The sequence below is a fragment of the Corythoichthys intestinalis genome, chromosome 22 (genome assembly GCF_030265065.1).
Source record: "Corythoichthys intestinalis isolate RoL2023-P3 chromosome 22, ASM3026506v1, whole genome shotgun sequence".
NCBI classification, from domain to species: domain Eukaryota; kingdom Metazoa; phylum Chordata; class Actinopteri; order Syngnathiformes; family Syngnathidae; genus Corythoichthys; species Corythoichthys intestinalis.
This window is the reverse complement of record NC_080416.1, coordinates 26,819,509-26,838,783: the sequence shown is the minus strand read 5'-3', so window position 1 is coordinate 26,838,783 and position 19,275 is coordinate 26,819,509. Positions and strand designations below refer to the sequence as shown.

General features: G+C 40.6%; 1 protein-coding gene across 2 annotated transcripts in view; it reads right to left on the bottom strand.

Moving 5' to 3' along the window:
- The window catches only part of macf1a (microtubule actin crosslinking factor 1a), a 319,162-nt gene extending 300,612 nt beyond the window's left edge, over positions 1 to 18,550 (bottom strand). For both annotated transcript variants that reach the window (XM_057828763.1, XM_057828754.1), the window contains exons 1-2: positions 18,167 to 18,550; positions 1,497 to 1,735 (exon numbers count right to left, since the gene is read on the bottom strand). In XM_057828763.1, the coding sequence (XP_057684746.1) occupies positions 1,497 to 1,722 (226 nt within the window). In that variant the 5' untranslated portion in view covers positions 1,723 to 1,735; positions 18,167 to 18,550. The remainder of the gene's footprint in view (positions 1 to 1,496; positions 1,736 to 18,166) is intronic.
- Between the last annotated feature and the right edge of the window lie 725 nt (positions 18,551 to 19,275).

Sequence of the window (19,275 nt, the reverse complement as noted above, 5' to 3'; positions counted from 1 at the left end):
TTCTCAACACCTTATGTTATTTCCCAACGCAGAGAAGACATATCAATTGGTAGCACTACGCACAGTCATGGTTCCACTTTCCATCATGCATTTGGGCATGGCCTTCAGTATCATTTACTGAAAGCTCAACAAATACACTAGATGGCAATATTTAGTCACAATATACAAAGTCATAAGTCTTTCTATCCGAGGATCCCTCTCACAGAAAGAATGTTAAAAATTTAAATGCCATCTTGAGGATTTATTGTCCTAATAAACAAATACAGTACTTATGTACTGTATGTTGAATGTATATATCCGTCGGAGTTTTATTCATTTTTTTCTTAATGCATTGCCAAAATGTATATGAACGGGAAAAATTATCGGGAATGATTGGAATTGAATCGGGAGCAAAAAAAAAGCAATCGGATCGGGAAATATCGGGATAGGCAGATACTCAAACTAAAACGCTCGGGATCGGATCGGGAGCAAAAAAACATGATCGGAACAACCCTACAAATTATTATAACTCATACTAACCTTTAGCTTTTAAGAACTACAAGTCTCTGTGTCTGTGGTTCCCTTTAAGAGTGCTCTTCTAAATTGCATGCATTTTGGCATAATCTCAGCCATAAAAGGTGAACTTTTCACTACTTATTTCTGAGTACAATGGTTTTAATAGCCAACAAAATCCGCCTGCACCGCACACATTTTCCCCCCAAGTCTTATCCAAACTTTCCCCCAATCCAAGTTTTGCTTGATCAATCACCCAACTTTGCCTTGAAAAAGTCATTAACTCCTCCAACCTCTTTTCCCCAGCCTCCTTCTTTTCTTCCTTCCCAACTCATTCACTTTTCTATGCCCTCTTTAAAGCCCGCTGTCACTCTCTTCCACCCCCGCCGCCATGGCTTTCATCACCATAGCAACACGAGGAAGGGGTAGGGGGCAAAGGGACACCATGTCACCAAGGCAACAGGGGACCGGAGAGACTGCCTGTTTAGAAAAAAAAACGCTTCAGGCGGGATGGAGGACGTCTAAATGACACGTCGGAGTGCGAGGTCTTGTTAACTGCTGTGTCGCCACGTAAATATCCGAGCTGTCAATCACGTGGCCGACTGAAGGATTCCTGATCCACATTCCAGCCTTTGTCCTCGCGGGGATCAGGGTCAGCGCAAACACGTCCAAATTGTCTATGATACGGCCGGACGCAAATAGTGGGACACAATGGGACTTCAAGCCTGAGTGAGCCGGACAATCCGGGCATGTTTGGACCACTAGCCGGGATCATTCTAAGAGGCGCACTTATTCATAGTCAGGGATTTCTAGATTCAGGTCCACAGAAAAATACATCGCATTAACTGGGTTGCAAGTTGTCTTAACCGTAAGGCCTTGGTGTTGAATTTCTCAAGTCACTCAATACCACTGTTTTGTCACCGATTTTCATGACTTTAGCAGTTTTCTGACCTCCAATGGGTTGGTCAAAGCACAATCCAATCCATGAACAGCAGTTTCCTTACCTGCCACACGGACCACCGCCCTCTCCGCCGGATCCAGCACCGAGTCCTGGCTCCTGCGCTTTCGCCGCTCGTGCTTGGATAGATTCCAAGGCAGCGTGTCACCCGGCGGACCCGCGTGCAGCGATGAGTGACACGGCGAAAGCGAGCCTCCCGAGCGCTCGCTGCGAAAGGACGGCTCGCTGACGCACGAGCGCTCGCTGAGGGTGTCGTCGTCCGATGACTCCATAAGGGTGTCGACCCTGTCGGGGGAAGAACAGAGGAAAAATAAAGATGGATTTTAATGTATTTATGGTAGTTGTATGGTATTCGCAGAATATGTGCTGTGGTAGTAAAAGAAGAAGAGTTAGATTAAAAACACAACAATGGCAATAGAGGTCCAATTCATTTTCACTGGGAGGGCCTGGTGGCAAATAATCGCTGCCACTCTTCAAGTCAAATTGTATCGGACGTCTATTACCCTTAATAGCAGCTATTTATAATTCAATACAGTATAAACATTCATAAAAAATATTTTCTTAAACTAAAAAATGCAATTTCTGGAGAAATTACAATGGGGCTTTGCTGTGGTAGATAAAGGTATTTGACCCACCCAGGTTAATTTGGGGACACTTGCCGTTGATTTGGGGACATTTGGGTGACACGTCCTGTTGATATAAGGTCACGTACAATGGGGCAAGTAAGTATTTAGTCAACCAGTAATTGTGCAAGTTCTCCCACTTGAAAATATTAGAGAGGCCTGTAATTGTCAACATGGGTAAACCTCAACCATGAGAGACAGAATGTGGAAGAAAAAAAACAGAAAATCACATTGTTTGATTTTATAAGAATTTATTTGCAAATCATGGTGGAAAATAAGTTTTGGTCAATACCAAATACTTTGTTATGTACCCTTTGTTGGCAATAACGGAGGCCAAACGTTTTCTGTAACTCTTCACAAGCTTTTCACACACTGTTGCTGGTATTTTGGCCCATTCCTCCATGCAGATCTCCTCTAGAGCAATGATGTTTTGGGGCTGTCGTTGGGCAACACGGACTTTCAACTCCCTCCACAGATTTTCAATGGGGTTGAGATCTGGAGACTGGCTAGGCCACTCCAGGACCTTGAATTGCTTCTTACCAAGCCACTCCTTTGTTGCCCTGGCTGTGTGTTTGGGATCATTGTCATGCTGAAAGACCCAGCCACGTCTCATCTTCAATGTCCTTGCTGATGGAAGGAGATTTTCACTCAAAATCTCTCAACACATGGCCCCATTCATTCTTTCCTTTACACAGATCAGTCGTCCTGGTCCCTTTGCAGAAAAACAGCCCCAAAGCATGATGTTTCCACCCTCATACTTCACAGTGGGTATGGTGTTCTTCGGATGCAATTCAGTATTCTTTCTCCTCCAAACACGAGAACCTATGTTTCTACCAAAAAGTTTGATTTTGGTTTCATCTGACCATAACACATTCTCCCAGTCCTCTTCTGGATCATCCAAATGGTCTCTAGCGAATCGCAGACGGGCCTGGACGTGTACTTTCTTCAGCAGGGGGACACATCTGGCAGTGCAGGATTTGAGTCCCCGGCGGCGCATTGTGTTACTGATAGTAACCTTTAATACTGTGGTCCCAGCTCTCTGTAGGTCATTCACTAGGTCCCCCCCGTGTGGTTCTGGGATTTTGGCTCACCGTTCTTGTTATCATTTGGACGCCACGGGGTAAGATCTTGCATGGAGCCCCAGATCAAGGGATATTATCAGTGGTCTTGTATTTCTTCCATTTTCTAATAATTGCTCCCACAATCAATTTCTTTACACCAAGCATTTTACCTATTGCAGGTCTTCCCAGCCTGGTGCAGGCAATTTTGTCTCTGGTGTCCTTCGACGGCTCTTTGGTCTTGGACATATTGGAGTTTGGAGTGTGACTGACTGAGGTTGTGGACAGGTGTCTTTTATACCGATAATGAGTTAAAACATTGTCCCGATCGCATATTTATGCACCTGAGTCCATGTCACCTAATTTTTTCTTTGGAACAAAAGTTCCAAACATGTTACTGTTCCACCGTGCTGCCTTTGTGAATTTTTTAAACATAAAAATAAAGTAGAAATATGCTCGCCTTTATTAAATGCTACATTGAGTGAGTCCACTCACGCTGCAGAGAACAGCCTCTCATTTACACAATGAGTTGCCACAGCACACATATACAAGTTTGACAATAATTAACAGATGTGTGCCTTTGATCGTAGAGCTACCAAGCTTCTCTGGCAAGATCAAAGCTACAAACCTGCCAATCATCGTTAACTTTAAGTACCAAACGCAAGCTGGACAGTTTGGCTGCACTGCTCAGCAGGAGGGAGGGTGAGAGGTTGTGGCGCTGTACGAGCATGAAGCAGAATAACGTAAATATATTTTTAACACCACCTAATAGCTAGTGTTACCCCCTTTAGCTGAAATAACTTCAGTGAGACACTTTTTGTAGCCGTCTGGCGTCTACCAGTCTTTGACATCGGTCTGAAGAAAGTTTGCCACACTCCCCAACGCAGAGTACTTTCCGCTGTGAGATGTTTGAGGGGTTTCTTGCATGTGCAGCCCGTTTCAAGTCACCCCACAGCATCTCAATAGGATTAAGAGCTGGGCTTTGACTCGGCCATTTCAGGACTCTCCATTTCTTCCTTTTCAGCCCGTCCGTGGTGGATTTACTGGTATGTTCTGGGTCATTGTCATGTTGCAGGGTCCAGTTTCGCTTCAGCTATAATTTTTTCACAGATGATCTCACATGTTCCACAAACACCCTCTGATACACAATATAATTCTATCTACTGGATTCTATGATGGTAAGCTGGCCAGGTCCTACTGTAGCAAAGCATCCCCAAACCATGACACTTCCACCTCCATGCTTCACAGGTGATATGAGGTTCTTTTCCTGGAATGCTGTATTGGGTTTACGCCAAACCTGTCCTCTATTTCCACTTTAGATTCATCTTACCAGAGAACATTATTCTAGAAGGTTTGGTCTTTGTCTACATTCACTCTGGTAAACTTCAGTTTGGCCTTCATGTTCTTCTTTGAGAGCAAATGTTTCCTCCTTGCACACCTCCCATGAAGGTTAAACTTGTGATGTCTGTTTGTAGAGGCATGCACTTTCACATCAACAGTAGCAAGAGCCTACTGTAGGTTCCATGATGATATTTTAGGGTTTTTGGAGACTTCTTTTAGCATCTCGCGGTCTGCTCTCGGGGTGAACTTGCTTGGAACGGCCAGACCTGGGCATGTTGGCAGTTGTTTTGAATGTCCACCACCTGTAGACTATTTTCCGAACAGTGAAATGGCTGATTTTATTTTATTTTTTTAGATCTTTTGAAATCCCTTACCAGACTCATACCAGTCTACAATCTTCTTTCTGAAGACCCCTGACAGCTCCTTTGATCTCACCATGCTGTTTTCTCTCACTTCAACAGTCAGGGGCACACCAAACTGAATGTGAGGTTTAAATAAAGCAAGCTTCCTTCAAAACACTGGGTAATGATGTTCTAATCATGTGCACCTGATCTGATACACCTGTGTGTGATTTTAGCCATTTTATGTGGAACTAAATGTGGGGCTGTCCCAATTCATTCCTCAATATAAACTGCCTTTATTTAAAATTACATTTTACAGAAAGTTATTTAAAAAATCTGTTTTAATTGTTTAGTTCTATTACTTGAATCTCTCAAGATTGTTAAAATTGATATTAAATATCCATATGAACAAATATCTTAGAAAACACACAGCTTCCATACGGTGTCCTAATTTTTTCACAGGACTGCATACCCAACCGCATATCTATATTACCACAAATTTACCACAATACAGATTACATACTAGTAGTGCTGAAACGATTATTCGATTAACTCGAGTATTCGATTAGAAAAAAATATTTGAATTAAATTTTGCTGCTTCGAGTATTCGTTTAATGAAAGTGGTGTTGTAATGGTTTGTTTTGATAGTGTTTGCATTTAGTTTTATTGATTTTGGTGGATACACTGCCTTCTAGTCTGCCTCATTTCACACGGCTGAATCGAGCTGCTTCCTGTTTAGACCAGCATAAGCTAAGTTTTGGTTTGAGATGTTTTTTTAATGCATTTGTAATTTAATTTAAAGGTATATTTAGCCGTTTTTTTGTGGGAATATGTGTTTGAACTATTTGTTGAGAGCATTGTTTAAAAAAAAAGAAAAAGAAAAAAAAACGGCATTTTATAGCATTTAAGCTAGCAGACTTTTGCTATGTAAGTTGGCCAATTGTTCTTTTGTTGTATATACATCCTCATTTATTCATTTTTTTAAATACCGTTTGAGGCTCAAGTCAGGTATTTTTTATGTTCCTTATCCGATTACTCGATTATTCGAACTAACTAGTTCAGCAATTAATCTACTGCTAACATAATCAATAGCTGCAGCCCTATATACTAGCGGTGCAACGGTTTGGGGTTCAAAGGCGAACCGTACGGTTTGCCCTGTACGGTTCAATACTCCTTTATGAACCGCGCCTTTTCGGTTTTGCAATTAATGTATTCCGAACGCTTGTGGAATGAATTGATCGAGCTCTGTGTGCCTGTGTGTGACGTGAAGCACCGCTGTGGAGAAATTCCCGCCCCGCAAGTAAACGTCGGATCGCTGTCAAGCACCTGTGTAATAGAAGCCGAGTAACGCCCTCTCTCGCTTACGAGCGAAGTGAAAGTGAAGCAAGAAAGAAAACAAATAGCTATGGCGAGTGGACAGACCGAATTTTGAGGAAGCACCGGCTTCTTTCAAATCTGCGGTGTGGCAACATTTTGGTTTCCCCGTGGACTACAATGCGGATGGAGAGGAAATATTGAAGAAAAAAAAAATTGCAAGCATTGCTCAGCACTTGTTCCCCATGCTAATGGCAACACTTTTATAACATGACTCCGGAATCTCAGCCGGCATCACCCACAGATATCACTTTCTCAGGGTAGGACAACCCCGAAGATAACACCAGTGAAAACACACGGCGGGCTTCGTTAATTTATTTGCAACACTTGACCCGCGTTACATTGTTCCCTCGCGGACATATTTCTCCAACAACATAATCCCCGACATTTATGAAATGGCACGCAAAGCCATCGAAGATGATTTCGCTAAAGCACACAGTTTCGCCCTGACCACTGATAGTTGGAAATTGGACGTCCCGTGCTACAGAGTGCTACTACCTAACTGTGACGGTCCACTGTAATTCATACCTGTCAAATTGTACGGTCTCGTCGTAATTTGTACAAGTGAGCACTCATTTTTAAATGTGTACGCCGTACGTTACATTCAAAATCTGCAGGTTTTTCGTGCATTACGTTTTTTTTTTCATCCGTTCGGATCTGGTCACCGTTTCTGCAACGAGACAATGCGTTGGTTGAATGACGCGAGAAAAGTCCGAGACTCGGAGAGGGAATAGTGTTTGTTGAGACGCTGTAGCAAACGCGATGCTAGGCTAGGTGGCTCCAATATTACCTGACTTAGCCGACAACATACAATCTACGCCTAGATATCTCATGCATGTAGAACTACATGCAAAATGACAGACTCGGTAGCGTTAGTAAACAGCCGCCATTTTAGAGCAGTAAACTTCTCAGAAAGGCTCTGTTATAGTAAACCTTACGAGCAAACCTAAGCAACTTTTTATCTAAAATACTCCTAAATCAGCAAAATCTTGACTTGAGTCTGTCTTTAAAGGATGAAACAGTTTTTAAATTTTCACATGTCGAAAGTAGACAGAAGGGAACTAATGCAAAAACGGGAGCAATTTTATCAACTTTAACGGTTGATTCACAACATTAAATGACCTCCAAACATAGCAAAGTTTACTATTTTTTTGGATTTGTTTGTTTGTTTGATTGTTTTTTTTTTTTAATGGATAAAAAAAACATGAAAGGTATCACCAGTTACTTTGCCAAGTAACTTTTTTACTACTGTGTATTTCAGTAGTCAGTCACTACACTAGCCAAAGAGCTAAGAGGCATTTTAACAGTCGAAAATATTTACAATTTAAGTGTTTATTTCATTTTTTAAAAGCAAAATAAAGGCAGTTGAAAAAAAAAAAAAAGCAAAACGCAAACCGAAAGCGAACCGAAACCGTGATCCCAAAACCGAGGTTCAAACCGAACCGTGGGCTAACTGAACCGTTGCACCCCTACTATATACTAGTATTATATAATGGTTTTACTTTAGTCAAGAACATGAACAATCGAGTCTAATAGAGGAGATGCCACTTGCGTAAGGTTGAAAAGTTCAGCAAGGTGAAGGAGGAGATTCCAACAAAATGAAAACACATGACATTCATCACGTAAAACAACCTAATTTCAAGTTGGAGATCATGTGACTGTAAGATGTAAGAATACCTTTGAGTCTTCCCCTTAATGGCTTAACGCCATTCGACAATCAATGTACTAAATGGGCATTTCAATAAGTACGTGTTGGTGCTTGGAAAAAATGAAGCGCTCACTCTACAGTAAATACTTTTCAGTTGCACTGAATGTACTGTGGCTAAAAGTGTCCAGTGTGCGCTGAGGCGCCATCAACTCAACAGCCAATCAATAGCGAGGAAAGAATCAATGACAATAATGAAAAGCCAGTGGAATTGGATCCCTCAAATCAATGAAAGAGCTTCTTTAAGTGCTGCCAGTACTCTTTAGCATTACACTGCTTTTATGCTGATCTTTCTGTTAAAGGGTTTAAATGCAGCCCATTTCCCCACAGTAAACGTGCTAATGCATGCAAATGTTTAGCACTTTTTGAAATATTTGCAGTACGTATAAAGAGACTTTAAAGTTGGTCTTTGTGTACATGGTGCAGTTGTAGACTAAACATGCAGGTTTAGGTTAGAAAAGAGGTTCTAGCAACACTTCCTGAAGGACTGTCACCATGGCAATGATACAAGGAGGGTCAACAAGTTTGTCTGCAGTTCTGAAGCATGGGAATTGGTGTATTTGGTTCTCTGGTTTAGTTCTAGTGTGTGTTTAGTTCTGAAGTTCTAGTTTTAGTATATTTTTAGGTCTAGTTCTAGTGTGTGATTAGGTCTCTTGTAACGATTAATTGATTAACTCGACTAATTTGATTAGAAAAAAGCTTTAAATCCAGTTTTGCTGATTCGAGTATTCGTTTAATTGTGATTTGTGAATTGAGTGGCGTTGTCATGGTTTGTTTTGAAAGTGTTCGCATTTAGTTCTATTGATTTGGGTGGGTGCACTACCCTCTTGTGGCAACAGTGAATATGACATAACTCATTTAACACGGTTGAACTCAGCTGCTCCCCGTTAAGGCCAACATTAAGTAAGTTTTTGTTTGAGCTAATATGTTTATTTTATGCTTTTGAAATTTTGTTTATAGGTACTAATACTGTATTGGCCCGAATATAAGACTGTGTTTTTTGCATTGAAATAAGACTGAAAAAGTGGGGGTCGTCTTATATTCGCAGTCTAGACATTATACCCATTTACGACGCTAGATGGCGCCAGATATCATTAAAGCGATGTTGTGTGATGACAGATCTCAGCTACTCTCAAGTTTAACCAGTTTGCATTTTTTTATTGCAATGTTTTTCCTTATTCAGATTTGTTTCAGATTTGATTTTGTTTCCGTGTCAAACAGCTGAACAGGACAGGTTAAAAAAAAAAAAAAGATTTGTTTCAAGACTACAGTTAAAGTTATACTTCACTTTGATGGTTAATGCAGTTATTGCAATTTTGTTGTTTTATCATAATAGATTGGTTTATTTACATTTCAAAAACCAGAAGCCATTCATTTACCAATGTGATTGCACTTTAGTTTACATATTTAAATGTTCAGATATTAAGATTTGAATGAGGCAAAATAACATGCTTTTTCTCTCAAATATATTGTTATAATCATTTGTTTCAGATGTACTGTAATTATTTTCTGTATGAAAATTAATTTAGTGTTCAAAAAGTCTTTTTTCAAACTTGAGTCTTGAAAAAGAGGGGGTCGCCTTATAATCAGGGCCGTATTATATTCGGGCCAATACGATATATTTAGCCGTTTTTTTTTAGTAGGAATATGTGTTTGAATGATTATTTGTTTTTAATATTATTAAAAAAAAAAAAAGTTAGCATTTTATAGCATTTAAGATAGCGGACTTTTCCTATCCAAGTTATCCAATTCTTCTTTTGTTGTACTTAGATCATCATTTATTTATTTATTTATTTTCCATAACGTTTGAGGCTAACCTCAGGTATTTTACTTTTAAATGAAAGTGCCATTCTGTACTCGGGAATTTTATTTTGTATTTGCATTTAATGCTCTTTTGAAGTGCAATCTTAGCAAGTCTTTGTTTTAAAATTGCATATGCAGTAGCCAGATTGAGACAGATGTCTGAGAACATATTACCTAGTGAGATGCATGTGACAATGTTGTGGCATTAGAAGTGCTGTGACAGTGACATTTTAGTGCAAACTTGAGTATGGTGACAGCTCTTAGAAAGAAACTGTCAATCTGTTTGTTTTGGCTGTTATTGCCCTTTAACGTCAGTCAGAGTGCAACAGGTTGAAGAGCTGGGGTAGGTATAGTCTTTTATGATGCTACTTGTTCTTACCTTGTATGTTTAGGTCTGTATATCGTCTGTAATACAATTTCTGGCATGTTTAGGTTTCCACCATAGTATGAAAAAGTATCTGAACCTTTTGCAATTTCTCACATTTCTGCATAAAATCACCATCAAATATGATCTGATCTTTGTCAAAATCACACAGATGAAAAAGCAGCGTCTGCTTTAACTAAAACCACCCAAACATTTATAGGTTTGTATATTTTAATGAGGATAGCATGCAAACAATGACAGAAGTGGAAAAAATAAGTAAGAGAAACATCACATTCAATATTTTGTGCCCCCCTTTGGCAGCAGTTACTTCAACCAGATGCTTCCTGTAGCTGCAGATCAGTTGGCACATCGATCAGGACTAATCTTGGTCCAGTCTTCTCCACAAAACTGCTGTAGTTCAGTCAGATTCCTGGGATGTCTGCCATGAATCACTGCCTTTAGGTCATGCCGCAGCATCTCAATGACTTTCAAGTCTGGACTTTGACTTGGCCATTCCGGAACATGTATTATGTTCTTCTGAAACCATTCTGAAGTTCATTTACTTCTGTATTTTGGATCATTGTCTTGTTGCAGCATTCATCCTTTTTTTAGCTTCAACTGTCTGACAGGCGGCCTCAGGTTTTCCTGCAAAACATCCTGATAAACTTTTAAATTCATTCTTCCATTAGTGAATACAAGTTGTCCAGGCCCTGAGGCAGCAAAACAGCCCCAAATCATGTTGCTCCCTCCAACATGCTTCACGGTGGGGATGAGATGTTGATGTTGATGAGCGGTTCCATTTTTCCTCCACACCTGACGTTGTGTGTTACTCCCAAACAATTCAACTTTGGTTTCATCAGTTCACAAAACATTTTGCCAAAACGTCTGTGGAGTGTCCAAGTGCCTTTTTGCGAACATTAAACGAGCAACAATGTTTTTTTGGGACAGCAGAGGCTTCCTCCTTGGAGTCCTCCAATGAACACCATTCTTGGCCATAGTCTTACATATAGATGATGTGTGCACAGAGATATTGGACTGTGCCAGTGATTTCTGTAAGTCTTTAGCAGACACTCTAGGGTTCTTTTTTACCTGTCTGAGTATTCTGCGCTGAACTCTTGGTGTAATCTTTGGTGGACGGCCACTCCTTGGGAGAGAAGCAACACTGCTCAACTCTCCAATTGTAGACAATCTCTCTGACTGTCGATTGATGATCATCCAGACTTTTAGAAATGGTTTTGTATCCTTTCCCAGCTTTTTACAAATCAACAATCCTTGATCGCAGGTCCTCAGACAGCTCTTTTGACCGAGCCATGATGCATATCGGACAATGCTTCTCATCAAGACAATTCTTACCATGTGTGTGTGTTTTAGGGGCAGTTTACATGGCGACTCTGCGACACGAAGACGCAATGACTGTGTTGCGGAGTGGCCTCGCGTTCGTATGGTGTTGGAGAAGACGGAAGGCAAAGACGAAAACCTTGGAATCCTGCCTCCAAAGTGGAAGAATTCGATTGCGGGGCTTGAGGGGGGCTTGCTCCGCATGCATATCAAAAGTAGAGCTGAAACGAGTACTCGAGCAACTCGAGTAACTCGAGTTTAAAAACCGATCCGAGTAATTTTATTCACCTCGAGGAATCGTTTAATTTTGCCAGCTCTAAGCATCCCGTTTTGCCCGGACTACTTTTAATGCGGGACAACGCGCTGACGTCACGTGTGTAGAGGAAGAAGCAATAAAAAAATGAAAAAATACATACTTACCGCAGCCGACAGCCGCAACAAACTGCACCGACGTTGCTAAAAACTACGCCCGCATGATGCTAGTTTGGTAGCAGGTAATGTCCGATGCGTCTCATAGATATCGCATGCATTTAGGACTAAATGCGAAATGACAGACTCGGCCACGTCTGGGCAGCGTTAGTAAACAACCGCCATCTTTAAGCAGTAGACTTCTCATCGCTAATAAATATAACGTTACTGTCATATGCTCAAGTAACGTTAGCCCTTCGGAGTGCTAGGTTTGTATTGATTATGACCACTGTCGATGCGTGGCTAACGTGTCTTACATACAGGCTTTATTCAATCTGTAAAAACAGCGCTGTAGAGTGATGAGGGTGTAAAATTAAAACATAATAAAGCTAACTGTCAGTTTTAGCTCAGTAGTCATTGCTGAATAAATGTGCTCCAATACAGCAGGTATCATACATTTATTTTGAACACTGCAAAAACTCAAAATCCTACCAGTACTTACAGTTTAGACTAACTTAAAACTTAACTTAAAAATAGCTTGACACAAATGGATACTAAATTGAAACACGTGGGGAAAAACACGTAGCTTTCAAGTGATGTGTGTTATCAAGCGTAATTACATTTTTAGGTAAGAAATATGTTTGTTTTTTATATATGAGGTCTAGAAGTTTTTTGAGTGAAAGCAGTGAATTTTTTTTTCTAGTCACATCTTAGATGCAATTGTTGGCTGTTTTCAACAATGTACATCGAAAATAAAGACATTGATTGACTGAAAATGGTTCAATTTTGGATTAAATGTCTTTTTTTCTCATGTACAGTATATGTATAATTACTCTTTACCAAAAAAAAAAAAAGTTTTATCCGATTACTCGATTAATCGATAGAATTTTCAGTCGATTACTCGATTACTAAAATATTCGATAGCTTCAGCCCTAATCAAAAGATCCCGCGTCGCGACCGCGCCGATAACGTCAGCACTCGTACACGTCACATTGGGCGTGCGAAGCGGTGCTACTAAACATTAAAAACAGCAAATATGGCGGAACGTCGGCTTTAATTTACTGTTTTTATAATATTTTTAATTTAAATATGTTGAGTGTTTCCATTTTTGTGCCTTTTTGAACAAAAAATGCCATTGCTTAGAGTGGGCGGGCATGTTGTCTTCCGGGCTGAGAAGGTCAAAGTGCATCATTCGCTATCGCCTTGTAAATCTGCACTGCCCGCTAGGGCCTGGCATGAATACTACATCGTTTTCATGCGGAATTGCGACATTGTTCGAATGGAGACGCAACCATATAAATGCAAACATGACATTTTTCGTCTTCTCGGAAGTCACCATGTAAACGGCCCCTTATAGACCCTACCCACCGACGTCACAAAATCACGTGCTCGCTGTATGGTTCCGCCCACTTGTCCATCATTTTGTGTCTGTATTATCAATGGTCTCAACTGATCGAGCAATTTATAATGCATTTCATGGAAGACCCGGTGCTTTCGGATGCCGTAAACTCACTTGATGCGTTGCATAAAAGGCGTTATGTGGAAAAGCTTCAGTTTATCCATTCGCCAGATCCATATTTGATGCCTAAATCGATGTTTTTCGACCCGCTGTCTCCGCCGTATTTGCCTGACATCTGCTAGCTACCCTGAACTGTACAACTATCTTGTCCACACAAAATCAGCCTATTCTCACGAAAGTTTGAAAAACTTTAAGAGCTTGGAGGCTTATAAATACTTCGTTGCTGGTTGGGTGAAACAGGTCCTCGTCCACGAAAATTCGGCAGGAATCTATCTTGTGCTTGGAAAGGTGAGTTACGAAATTTTCAATTCAAAATCTTTTGTTATTGCTAACATCCACTGTCAAGTCTAATGTATTTCATGTCGTTTGTCAATGGAGTTAGGGCTTTTAATGTTTATATGGTTTAGCGATAGCACTCTCACTACATACATACGTGTATGTTGTCGGCGATTAGCCTAGCAATGATCTTAATTGTGGTTGTCAGCCCAAAACCCTCTAAATATATATTAAATGCATCTTACCAGATATAAAATGACTACTACATAATCTGTGGTAATCGTTTGGAGCCCAGTTTTCTCGTCGAATTGCAGCAGCCCATCTCGCTCTCTTCTCTCCGGGTCTCTCGGAATCCGGTAGAACTTCAAGTCTCTCCGTCTTCTCCGTCTATCTTCTCTGTTATTGCAACCGACCGCCACACACGCCTTCGCCATTTTGATTATTAATGTTAACGAGCAGAAAAACACGTCGTAAATAGGAGGAATGTACGTAGCCGTAACAGGGAAACATGATGTGTTGACGGACAATTGGGCGGCACCAGTCAGGAGGAAGGAGTTGTGACGTCACGTGGGTAGGGTCTATAGTGGGCAGGGCAAATTTAAACCACTCATCAGTGATTGGGCACTAGAGGTGTGCAAAATTTCCGATTCTTAGATTATTCGCGATTCAGCCGTGGAAGATTCGAGAACGATTCACAAACATCCAAATTCCGATTCCTGAAATATGCTAAGTAAAGCGGAAGTACACAACACTCAGCGCGCCGCGCGGTCTTCGGGACAGAACGGAGCGAGAGTAGCTAAACATCATGCTTCCCATTACCCGGCCCCTCGGGTAATGCCAATGCTCAACTCACGGCTCTAGCTCAACTCATGCAACGAGATAAAAAAACACAACAACATACTTGACTGCTGCCGAAAAGCTGCTACAAGTACATCCATGTAATGTTTCGGTGGATATCATTTATATATGACTAGATACAATATAGATTTGGTAGTGTTAGCGGCACATCTACAAAAAGCTAGATGCGGGCGTTATAAACGGCCGCCATCTTAAAGCAGTACACTTCCCTGCAAGGCTGTTGTAGCGAACCTTCCAAGCAAACCTAATTAACTTTTTATCTAAAATACTCCTAAATCGGTAAAATATTGACTTGAATCTATCTTTAAAATAGTTTTAAAACTTTTACATGTCGAAAGTAGACAAAAGGGAAATTATGGAATAACGGGAGCAATTTTAACAAATTTAACGGTTGATTCACAACATTAAATTAATTGAATGTAGTTTAAAGCTGTTGATACAGAATGGGGACTGGAGTTTTTTATTTAATGTTATTTTTGTATATTTGTTTACTGCTCTATCTTAACTTGATACTGAAATAGTAGTGTGGTTTAGCCTTAGAGTATTTTTGAACAATTTTGGAACTAATGTACAAAACATTAAAAAAAAAAAAAAAAGAGAGAAAAAAAAAGGAGGGGGGTGCATCAATAATCGTTTTATAATCGAATCGGAGCCTCTGAATCGTAATCGTAATCGAATCGTTAGGTGCCCAGAGATTCCCAGCTCTATTGGGCACACACCTGACTTAAATCGCTTGGTAAAAATTGGTTTCAATTGCTCTTTCAGTCTCCTTAGGCAGAGGGTTCACTTACTTATTTTTCCCCCTTCTGTCATTGTTTGTATGCTAACCGCATTAAAATATGAAAAAACTATAAATGTTTGGGTGGTTTTTACTGTCTTTACATCTGTGGGATTTTGACAAAGATCAGATCACATTTAATGGTGATTTTATGCAGAAATGTGAGAAATTGCAAAAGGTTCCAATATTTTTTCATACCACTGTAGCCCAAGTAATGGTGCATTATTCGGTCTGTAGTTGTCGTTCTAGTCACAGTTTTTTGTTCTGATGAGTCGTTAGTTCTCAAGTTTTAGTTTCAAGTGGAGTGTTTACCTCTCCTGTTCTAGTACAGGTGCATGTTTAGGTCTCGGGTTCAGTTTCTGGAGTGTGGTAAGGTTTCTAGTCCTTGTAATTTGCTATAATTGGGTCTTTAGTTTAGATTTGTGATTTAATAATTAGAGGTCTGGTTCTGTCGTTTCTTTGAGGTTTTCAGTTCTGTTGTGTGTTCGGGTCTGTATGACATTATGATTAATAGTCCAGTCCAGTGTTTTGGTGTCAAAATTCTGGCTGTGTGTTTCACTTTCCTAGGTCTTGTACTGATGTGCCAGTTTACGAGTGTAAAAGTGAGTGAGTCAGCGGCAGTTGCAGAAATAGCAACGTAGTCGGGAAACTTCATAACCTATCATTAAAGTTCTAGTCTTTCCAAGACGACCACAGTGAGATCACTTCCTGTCTGCCTCCAATCCATTCACTAACACATGCTACACCTCCGCATGTAGAATGTTTTTCTTCCTTTCATTTTCAAGCTAATCCCTTAGTACATGTCCATTTTCGCTCTGGGTCCTCGGTTGTGTAGGGCAGCAGAGATCGCTGACCCAAATTGTTTGGAAATAGCCTGGCATCATCACTGTGAATTTTACCTAGCAACAAGCGACCTACTTGACCTGACCAGGAAGAAGAATGTTGAGGAGTACCTCTGCATGTTATAGCTTGTATATATTTGTTTGCCACTTGAAAAACAACAATTTTTCTGATTGAAGTTTATAACAAGAGTTTGGCTCATATTTAGCATCTGGCTTTTTGGATGAAAAATCGCAACGAACCTGCAGTTCGTGATGACCTAGGACATTGGTCTCACGTGTGACCATCTGTTATCAAGCTGCAGGAGATGACCATCTCTCTATGTGTCACCGAACACAAGCATTAAGAGGTGAAGACCATTAATAGTCGGGTTTAGGTAGCTATTTACCATTGACGGATGCACTAAATGCAGGACAGCGTGTGCCGCTTGGTGTGGATGCAATTTTTTTTTGCTCGCATTCCTCTCCAATGTGAAAGTACTTGCATGAGTGGACATAAAGACAGACAGCGAGGAAGAGATAGTGCGTGCATGACTGCAGCCTTTTTTGTCCACACCGCCAATCGCATTTATCCATTTGAGCTGGACATGTGCTCAAGTGCCTTCACAAGCCCAATGTTATGGAATTGGTTTCACCATTCGGTTATGAGTCCTCGCTAGTGAGGTCACCTGTTCATGAGGACACAATTTATTCAGACATCCGTGCTGTGTATGCATGCAAAAACTGCAATGTTAAGGCTATGTGTGCTGTTTATGCAAAACCAAATAAACTACACAGTCAGTCAGTCCTCTGTATTAGGGCTGCAGCCATCCATTATTTTAGCAGTCGATTAGTCGATAAAGTAGTTACTTCTAATAATCGAGTAATCGGATAAGGAACATAAAAAATTAAAATACCTGACCTGAGCCACAAACGGAATAAAATAAATAAATGAAGTTCAACAAAAGAACAATTAGCTAACTCACATGGCAAAAGTTCGCTAGCTTAAATGCTATAAAATGTTTTTGTTTTTTTTAACAATGCTCTTAACAAATGGTTCAAACGCATATTTCCACAAAAAAACGGCTAAATATACCCATAAACTAAATTACGAATGTATTAAAAAAACACTAGCGCAAACAAAAACTTATCTTGGCCTAACCAGGGGGCAGTTGAATTCAGCCATGTGAAATAAGTAATGTAACAGTCACTGTTGCCACTACAGGGCGGTGTATCCACCCAAATCAATAACACAAAATAAAAAACACTTTCAAAATAACCCATTATTACACCACTTTAATTAAACGAATACTCGAAGCAGCAAAATTTAATTCGAATCATTTTTCTAATCGAATTACTCGAGTTAATCGATTATTTGTTGCAGCACTAATATAATCATTATGTAGGTAAAATCTAGGAGGATTTGATCAAAACACATAAAACCCATACTAATGGTATTCACATGCGGTGGAAAAGATTTTTACCACTTGCTAGCTGGTAATTACGAGTGCGTCCTGTTCTTGTGCTATTGTTGTCGTAGCAAAATTAAAAAAAAAAAAAAAAAAAAAAAAACATAGCAGACATGGAGTTTATTTTGGTTTGTTGCGTTTGTTGCAAAAACTTAGCTTATGTTGGTCTTAACAGAGAGCAGCTGGATTCAGCCATGTGAAATGAATTATGTCATATTCAGTGTTGCCACTTGAGGGCAGTGTATCCACCCAAATCAATAAAACTAAATGCAAACACTTTAAAACAAACCATTACAACACCACTTTAGTTAAACGAATACTCGAAGCAACAAAATTTAATTTGAATCGTTTTTCAAATTGAATTACTCGAGTTAATCGATTAACCGTTGCAGCACAAATCTGTATAATTCATATTACAAGCAGAAGCATCTCCTTGCATTGTTTTGACACATAATGAGGCTAAGTGATGGTCAAAATGAGCAACAGAAAGCCGTAAATGAAAGGCCACTTCATCATTACACTCTTCCTAGTAATGGCTTTAGACATAATTGAATCAAGATGTAATTCAAATGGCATTAGAAGAATAGGAGATAGCTGCTTTGGAAGCCTACAGCGGCTGAAGTGAGCTCCGGTAGCGGCTTACCGTCAGCGGGCAGCGGCGGTCCTGCTAGCCGGGCTCCGAGCGTGGAAGGCCGGTATGGCTGCCGCCGCTGCTCCCCTAGTCCTCCTCCGCCTCCGGATGGATGAAGAATGCGTTCGCTTGTCGACGGAAGAATGAAACAAGCGAAAGTGGTGACGATGCTAATGGTCCAGTTCCTCCTCCTCCTCCTTCTCCGGTGCACCCTCACCCTCTCCCCGGTCACACGCACGCTGTCTTCCCGCTAGACTGCTTCCCTGAACGCGGTTAACCCATGACTAGCAAGAGCCGGAACGCGGTTGCTTTTCTGGGGCTGACGGCGGACATTTGGTTTGGGGTGTTTCTGGGCTTGTGGGGCGCTCCTCCTGCCTCGTCATCGTGCGTAGTCCATTCTTGTGCACCCGGACTATGCTCGCTCACGCCTTGCACATGCACGCGCACGCTCGGCGTCTCACTTGGAAAAATAATGAGGAGCCATTAAGGAAGTGTCATACCTCTCACAAATAACTGAAAATTGTTTTTTTTCTCACATACACGCTTTCACATAGATGATTAAAAAAAAGCTCAGACGTAGGGGATTTTATTTGAAAGACAGCGAGAACGAAATGTGGTATTTGGTATGTGGCAAAATTGATTTTGGCATGTGGCATTTTTTTGGTATGTGGCATAATGGATTTTGGCATGTGGCATTTTTTTTGCCACGTGGCGAAATGGATTTTGGCATGTGGCATTTTTTTTGCCACGTGGCAAAATGTATTTTGGCATACGGCATTTTTTGGGGGTATGTGGCAAAATGGATTTTGGCATGTGGCATTTTTTTGGAATGTGGCAAAATGAATTTTGGCATGTGGCATTTTTTTGGTATGTGGCAAAATGGATTTGGGCATGTGGCATTTTTTTTGCCACGTGGCAAAATGGATTTTGGCATGTGTGACGAGGTTTACACGCAGTGGTGGCAACCTCTCGTCCGTGCGTGGTCAGTGCGTGGAAAAATAGAAAGGACTGCGTGTCTTGTAGTCAGCCTTCACGGGCGGATTTATTTGTGCATTAAATTTACAAATGCTATAACAAAATGCTGGCCTTGGCGCGCTCCACACAGCTCTCTCTCTCTGCTG